General features: G+C 33.7%; 2 protein-coding genes across 2 annotated transcripts in view; one reads left to right on the top strand and one right to left on the bottom strand.

Annotated features, from left to right (window-relative positions):
* The window catches only part of LOC133205934 (phosphatidylinositol N-acetylglucosaminyltransferase subunit A-like), a 14,983-nt gene extending 8,857 nt beyond the window's left edge, over positions 1 to 6,126 (top strand). The window contains exons 8-12 of the mRNA XM_061341829.1: positions 2,081 to 2,163; positions 3,118 to 3,203; positions 3,790 to 3,973; positions 5,005 to 5,107; positions 5,320 to 6,126. Coding sequence (XP_061197813.1) covers positions 2,081 to 2,163; positions 3,118 to 3,203; positions 3,790 to 3,973; positions 5,005 to 5,107; positions 5,320 to 5,436 — 573 coding nt within the window. The 3' untranslated portion in view covers positions 5,437 to 6,126. The remainder of the gene's footprint in view (positions 1 to 2,080; positions 2,164 to 3,117; positions 3,204 to 3,789; positions 3,974 to 5,004; positions 5,108 to 5,319) is intronic.
* The window catches only part of LOC133172458 (RE1-silencing transcription factor-like), a 48,849-nt gene that overhangs the window by 15,043 nt on the left and 25,185 nt on the right, over positions 1 to 8,621 (bottom strand). The window lies entirely within an intron of this gene.

Genomic DNA, 8,621 nt, shown 5'->3' with positions numbered 1-8,621 from the left:
TTATGTAGCATATGGTTCACTTAAATAGAAGTTTAGTCAGTTTGTTCCACAATACTGTCAAAAATGTCATAATAGAAAGTCAAATAACAAGTCCATCATGAATCATGTGTTATGAAAATTGCAGATTGTTGTGAAAAGTTTTGGGCATTCTTATCTGGCATACTTGTGAATATGTCAATGAATAGCGAATCTCAGTGGAAGGAACATACCTGTAGCACAGGAATGTTATTGCTCAATAAAATTATAGTGATTAAATAGGGTGTGGGAGAAATGTAATGGTAATATCTTTTTTGAAGCCTAAGAGTTGATTTTTATTGCTTTTAAAACCAATAAAGGAAAAAATGCCATGTTTTTGAAAACCTTTTTCACGGATTCCATGTTCAAAATTTTGCTTACTTAAAATTTTAAATGCAAGAACCAATAAATATTTTGATGGTTTGATAATTGTGATTTAGGACAATAAAATTAAATAATTTGAATATTATATAATAATGTTAAATAATATGAAAATTTAAATAGATGTGTGGGATACAAGTATTCAATTTCTTGAAATGAATGCAACTATTTCAGGGAGAAGAACCTATGGTTTATTTTAATAGATTATTTTTCTGTTGTTATGACAATTTTTAAAATAGTTTGAGAAAAAATTTGAAATTCAAGCCAATTGATAGCATATCATACAAGACGAACTTTGAGGTCAATCCTTATTGAAGATGAAGTATATAGAGTTATCTCTCACTAGCAGAGGGTCTCTCCTCCTTTAAGATTTACATGTAAAATTTGATTTTTAGCTTACCTGAGCCTGAAGGATCAAGCGAGCTTTTCTGAGCACATTTTGTGTCTGTAAATTTTTCACATTTTTGAATTCTTCTCTAGAACCACTGGGCTAATTTCAACCAAACTTGCCACATAGTATCCTTGGGTTAAGAAGATTCAAATTTGTTCAAATAAAGGGCCACACCTTCTTCCAAGGGGAGATAATTATGAATTAGTGAAAAATTAATGTCATCCTTTAAAAATCTTCTCAAGAACCACTGGACCAAAAACGAAAAAAAAACTTTCATGGAAACATCCTTAGATAGTGTAAATTCAAGCTTCTTCAAATCATGGTCGGGGGGGGGGGGGGGGGGGGGCAATGGGGGATCAAAGTTTACATAGGAATACATGGTAAAAATCTTGAAAAATTTTCTTCTCAAGAATGACAAAACCATGATTGATGGAAGCATCCTGGAAGCATCCTCAAGTAGTGTAGATTAAAGTTTGTTCAAATCATGACCCCTGGGGGTAGGAAGGGGCCACAACAGGGGAACTAAGTTATATATGGGAATATATAGGAAATATCTTTTAAAATCTTCTCAAGAACTGCAAAGCCATGATTAAACATATTGACATGGAATTATCCTCAGGTGGTATACATTCAAGTTTGTTCAAATTCTTACTCCTTGGAGTAGGGAGGGGCCACAACATAGGGATCAAAGTTAAACATGGGAATATATAGGAAATATCATTAAAAATCTCAAGAACAGCAATGCCATAATTAGTCATATTAATACAGAAGCATCATCGGGTAGTGTAGATTTAAGTTTATTCAAATCATGACACCCAGGGGTAGGGCTGGGCCACAATAGATAATGAAAGTAATAGAAATATAGAGGGAAAATATTCTTCTCAACAACAGCAAAGCCTATTAGTATAGAAGCATCCTCAGATAACGTAGATTTAAATTTCTGTTTTTTTCACAGCCAACCAAAGTGCTCAAGTGAGCAATGTGGCCCATGGGCCTCTTTTTTCTATAGCACAGTGTTGTTTTTTTTCCAGTTTTTGTCCTGCTGTCTGTACACCCATCCTATTCTGCATTAAGCAGCTGCATTTTTCCATTGGTCTTTTACACAAACTTTTCCTTTTCAAAAGAGTTCTGTAACCTAGCACTTCTGTATGACATTTCCTGATGTTTAAATGATTTGACATTCAGCTCATTTTGCATTGATATGGCTAAGAATTGCTTAACCAAAACAGTTGGATATGTACATACATGGTAGGTATGGCATAGGTGGTTTTACCAGATTTTTTTACTGTTCAGGTGCTTGTACAGGGAGACATATTAATCAACACATCCCTCACGGAGGCGTTCTGCATCGCCATAGTGGAAGCTGCCTGTTGTGGGTCAGTATGTCAAACAAAATCAGACTAACAATTGATTACCAGTCAAAATAATCAAATATTGCTCACTAATTGCAGCACAATGTATTTTTGACATTTAAAATCTGTCAGAATTTGACAGCATATGAACTGCTTAGTTTTGGATGATCTGTCAATTTGTTATGTAATATTGGACTGTGAACACTGAGGAAGATAAAATTTGTATGTATAATAATGTAGACCAGGTGTTCCTGGTTTTACATAATCAGAAATTGTAATTTCCATTTTATTTTCAAAATACCTGAGTCTCAAATATATACACGGAATTTTCAGAGTGGAAATTTTTGTTGACAAGTTTACACATCCACTGATATCTATATTGATTTTGAGGTGAAAGGGTCAAAGACAAAGGTCAAAAACTTGTTTATTGCTTAATTGTCAAATTGTTTCGGAATAATATCTTAAATATTTTTCTATCCTTAAGCTGGGGATTCTTCAAATTAACTTTTTAAGGAAGCTCTAAACACTGCACACTGAAGAGTACTATTTGTAGGGTAGTTTTATTGAGTTAGAGTGATCTGCCCTTAGAAGAAAAATAGAATAAATGGGAATCTACAGTTAATGACACAAATTGTTATGAATTAAAGTATTCTTAATGTTATGTTAGACTAAGATTAAGTAATTAAATACATTGTTTCCATTAATTTTTCCGATGTAAGTAAACAACAACGATTTCTGTTCACAGATAGTTCATTGTCTTTGAACATTTTTCCTGCAGAAATGGGGCAGGTATCCTATGTTGAAAATGAACTAGAAACACTGAATATGTGCACCTTTATATGATATATTTTTCTCAAAGTCCAAAAAGCATTTTTGATTAGTGTTTAGAGCTTCCTTAAATAATCTTTATTAATTCCATGTGATTATAGAGTTTCTCAGATATGTATAACTCTGCTATTTATGTGTCTCATTGTCTAGGTTGTCAGTAGTCAGTACTAGGGTTGGCGGTGCACCAGAAGTTCTGCCCCCTGATCTTATATATTTTGCAGAGCCGAGTGTCAAAGGTGTGTGATTAGCATGAGCATTAACAAGATGTAGTACATGTATTATATTCTCTATAATTTCATCCACCGCTTCCTATGACCTAGACATCTGATTCTATAATTTTGCAGTTTCTTTGATTAAAACGTTCAATTGATTTCAACAAACTTGTTAGTCTGATACAAATTGCTGAGAGCAATTTCAACTGTGTCATAATTTTCTGAGAGCATTTCAACCATACCTGCTTAAAAGATCATATATAAGTCGATTACTTTGTTAGGTGTTAGATAGATAGGATGAATTAGCACTAGTTGACATACCACGCTACAAAAGACAATAACTGAACCATAAAGGTATAAGTTCTGTACATAAAAAGAAAATGAAAATTGCTCTTTCTTCAGTACATTTTACTATAAGCTCAGACCAAAGAAGTAAGGTACATTTCTCATTTTGCAGTACAAATGTACTTTGGTTGGGGCATTCATGTCCTATGGATTGATTGATTGATTATTATTGTTTAACGCCGAGTCGGCAATATGGACATACTTCTAGTTGTAGTAGCAATAGTATAAGTTGTGCAGTTTAATTCTGATTTATTTTTTTTTTAAGATTTTGTGCAGACATTGCACAAAGCAATTGAGGACAGAAGAAAGGGAAAGTTTGTCCCACCATTTGATGCTCATGAGAGGATTAAAAAGATATACACCTGGAGGAACGTTGCCAAGCGGACAGAGGTTGTGTACAAGCAGGTCGTGGAGGAAGTTCCTTACGATTCAGGAGACAGACTTATTAGGTGTTAATATACTGAAATTCTTATATCAATTCGGACAGGTTTTCTGAGTTTAAAAGTAGGTCCAGATCTGGGAACATTTAGTTACATCAACATCCCCTGTAAACATTCTTTTTGCCACAGGGTCATAATTCCACAAAATCACAATTCATGTTTGATCTGTGGATAGAAAATTACGCGGATTTCTTGAATTGCCATTGTATGACTTGAATGCACTTTATGTATGCTGTGACAAATTTCTGCGGAAAGTTTGTGACCACATAGATAGTTTAAATTAATCCCACATAGAAAAAGTACATCTACAGTATCATTCTTTGTCTCTTAAAATTTTGAAACCCATTGAAGTAATTACAGGCAACAAACTTGCTCAAAATTTTTTTACCCATAGTATCTTTACTTAATTACTTACTTATCCTCTCCGTGCCCCGGAGGACGCATGAAGCTGTAGTATCTTTAATACTAGGGGTCGAAAAACATTTCCTGTGAATTCGGTCCCTGTGGAGGACACCTTTATATTTTGGGGTCATTAGCTAAAGGTCAAGTCAAAATTTTTGTTTTGATCATTACCTATTTATTTGATGCAACTGCTCCTATACTTTTAAGCCTAAAGACTGTATATATTCTACAGAGGTGGAGAATTTTTAGAGGAAAAAGCATATAAAATTGTGGTAACTTTGTCAAAGATCAAGTCTTAACATTGTGATGCAATATTAAACTTTGACATTTTGCACTGTACAGACTTCGTATTGACTTAAAAGGAGGAGAATGCAATAAGGAAAAAACATAAATTTTGGAAATTACTTTATCAAAGGTCAAGATTTATGTGATAATTGGTTAATTGTTAATGTACTGTCTTCATATTTACAACATAAAGAATGGTAAGAAGAAGACATCTATTGAACAGTCAAAACTTCGGGCTTTATGGAATTTGATCACGCCGCCAACCCATATTTATATCCCAACAGATGTTTAAAAATGATACCTTATTTCTTAAATAAATTGTTTTTATTAGAATATTTCTTTTTCTATTGAAGCTTCTACAAATGTGGTCCATTGTCAGGAAAGCTGTTTGTTATAGCTGCAGTTCTCAACATGTTCCTATTGTGGATACTAGAGACTCTCTGGCAACCAGCAAAGGTAACTGTTGTAAAGGCATCTGTTCTGTTTTGTAAGAAAATCAGATTATTTCCAGCTTTTCTACATGTACTTACTCTGCCCTAATATGAATTCATATTTTTAAAGGTTTTCTCCAGATTGTATCATTGAAGAATCATTTTGTTTCTTAAAGAGTTATGTTTTAATTGAAATAAGAGTAAATCAGGTATTGATCTAATTTTTTTTTTCTACAGGATATAGAGTATGCTGTGGAACTGACACCTTTACAGAATTTCAGACAAAGGAGTCAAAGTATAGACAGTAGTGTAGTAGAAAATAAACTGTCAGCAAAGAGGACTTATCTAGATTAGTACAATGTACTAAAGATCTTTTTTATATGTTACCTATATTAGGCTTTGAAATATTGTACATAAGTTGTTGTTTTTTTTTACTACTAGCAAAAGTAAAACATGAATAGAATAAAATAATATTGAATTCTGTATATTTAATGTGTAAAAATGCTTGCTTTTTATGTCAAACTTCCTTTCTTCTTGCCAAATTAAGGTCTTGCTTCACACTAACATTGATGTACATGTAGGTCAGAGGGTACAAAACGAAGAGTTTAAAAAATAATAAGCAAGTAAAATATTTAGGTTTAAAAATCTGATGGTCTTGGCTATTTGAATCTACTTTTAAGGAAACTTTAAACACTAATGATTTTTCTTTCATTTATTATGAATGTGTTTTTCACTGTAGATTCCTGTTTATTTTTTTTTCTATTACAACTAAGGGCAGATCACTCTAACTGCATAAAACTGTCATGGTATTAGAAGTTCTTCTATCAGTAGTGTTTAGAGCTTCCTTAAAAGAAGAATCCTTATAGGAAAGTTTGTTTGTTTTTTTAATTCATTAACTTGACCATGTCTGGAATTTACATAATTTTTTGCTTCAAACCTGCAATAATTAAATCACTATTGGAGGCATGTGCATGTATAAATGAGAATTAGGATTTTATATTTGTACATTGCAAGAATTTAAATTCAATAAAAAGGAAAGCCGTTTTTAAGTAAAAAATTATATGTAGATTGTGGAAGTGTTCTGTACCTGTATCCTTGTAACATGACATTTCAACTTCTTCCTGTGTGTCCTATCACCAAGCATAATGTACATTTACTTTGGTGGGGAATTAAGGATGTTGCTTTGCAAGACAATTGCATTTTTATGATAGCTGTGGATATTGGTAGAAGTAGATATGTCGGTAAATACTGGTCTTGTAAATTAAAGTAAGATTTCCACTTTTCGTGAAATATCCTCCCAATATCCTCTAAACTGGCTTTAGAGAAGAACTCCCAACACCCCTGAAATATAGGCTTTAGAGTAGGATTTCCCCCAGAGAAAAAAAGACACAGGAATATGATTTTTCCCAAGGGAATAGGAAATCTCACGCCTGATTCAATTTCGGGGGGGGGGATCCTACTTTGTTATAGGTAATATAACAGAGCGTGATTTTCTCTAGATCCATCCATATTATTATCCAAGAGCACATTTTTGTCCTAACTGCTAAGCGAAACTCTTCGTTTGTCTGCGTGTGCTAATGTTTTTTGTTTGCTCTTCCCGACTTGAAGAGCTACCCGACTTCACAAGAGGGTATCTGGAACCGATCAATAATGCAAAGTTTATAGTTTTCTCACACACTTTTATAAAAAGATTTTTTTTCTTGATGTCGACCCATATTTGAAGCACTAGGGCGGTAGGGGGCAAACAATGAAAAAAGTACCACTGTGCCGCAGAAGTGTTGTGACACCGAGTCTGACAACTGAATAAATATGAGATTGATTGTATGTTGTTTAACGTCCCTCTCGAGAATTTTTCACTCATATGGAGACGCCACCACTTGCCGGTGGAGAGCTGCAAATTTTGTTCTACACTCGGCACTTGCGGCCATTGAGCAGTGAGGGATCTTTTTCGTGCCGGCACCTCTTGCGACACGGGACCTCGGTTTATACGGTCTCATCCGAAGGACCGGTCTCCACTTCCCACAGTGGGATTCGAACCTGCGACGTAAGGATCAACTCCTTACTTCGCGACTCTATCTAGAGCAGACGCTCTAACTACTGCGCCACGCGGGCGACCAAATTTTAGGTTTGAGACTCCATGATCTGAAATATATTTTAGGATTCATTTTATGGCTCCGTATGTTACATGTACATGTTTATGATAGGGGGATTCTATTTTGGAAGAAAAGAGGGGGAAATGTGGCTCTATTATGAGATTTCCCCAAGGAGGAAACCCTACCTAGAGTACAGATTTCTGGGGGAAGGCTTCATATGGGGGAAATCCTATTCTTTTACATCGGAATTATTCAGCAAACAGGTAACCCATAGGCTTATTGGACCCTTTAAAATTATTTTCCTTTGTCATAAGTAGTATAGGTGTATAACTTTATTTCAAACTGCATGACACTAGAATGACCTAAATTTCTATTACGATAGTGCCAAAAATCCATGTTTATCTATTTTTCTATTCCTATCACGCGATTAGAACAATTTTAATATTGACAGACGTACTAAGCAAAAACCTCTTTGGTCATGTGTGTTGTACTTTAGTTTCATTTTATAATATATCGTTTGGATATACTTGTAGTAAAATTAGGTCATATTATAATGACAAGTATAACGATAGAATGTTCATATTATAATGACAAGTATAACGATAGAATGTTCATTATTATAATGACAAGTATAACGATAGAATTTCATTTTTATTATAAAAAATATACATGTATACATATACTTACAGGTATTCCTAGAGAAAATATTGCGAGATATGCTTTTATAAATGTCCTAATTATAACGTGATAAGAAAATCCCCGTCAATGTATTGTAATGCATTCCCATAATTCTTTGAAAAGGTTTATACATAAAAGCATGGTTAAACAATTTCCAGATACATACTGATACGCAAAAGAAACGTAACGATGTATATAAATAATTCCCTGATTTTTTTTCTAAGCAAGTGAATACAACTATACTTATTTTTCCTCTCCTGGACGAGACCGAGAATGGAATATAATGATGTATTACATAAGATACATGTATTGCTGAATTCTGAATGTCAAAAATCAGTTCTGTACATATGTGTTCCTTTGGGGAAAGGGGAGGGACTTATGCCACTCAAGCTTTGCTCTTTAGAATTAATCAACGGAGTCCGTGTACAAATCAATTATATTGATATATTCATTAAAAAACTAAACACTAGTACGAAATTAAATCTAAAAAAAAATAACTCGCATATTTCGTTTGTTTATGCTCAAACTATGGACAGAAATTGAAAGGAGGTATGGAGACTCCTGTGAATTAATCTATGCAAAATAGAATTACCACTTCCAAGTCAATTATTCATTTGCAAATTCATAGGTATATGAATTCATATGACACTGTACCTAAGGTCCTCCCGATCAACACATTTCATGTAAAATATAACTTGATGTAAATTTATTGACTTAACTTGAAAACGCTTACACACACAAAAACGCACACATGCACACCAGTCTCAG

This window comes from Saccostrea echinata, unplaced genomic scaffold, assembly GCF_033153115.1.
Source record: "Saccostrea echinata isolate AGI-Se365-2 ecotype Australia unplaced genomic scaffold, CSIRO_AGI_Sech_v1 ptg000054l, whole genome shotgun sequence".
In the NCBI taxonomy this organism is placed as follows: Eukaryota; Metazoa; Mollusca; class Bivalvia; order Ostreida; family Ostreidae; genus Saccostrea; species Saccostrea echinata.
This window is presented reverse-complemented; position numbering and strand designations above follow the sequence as displayed.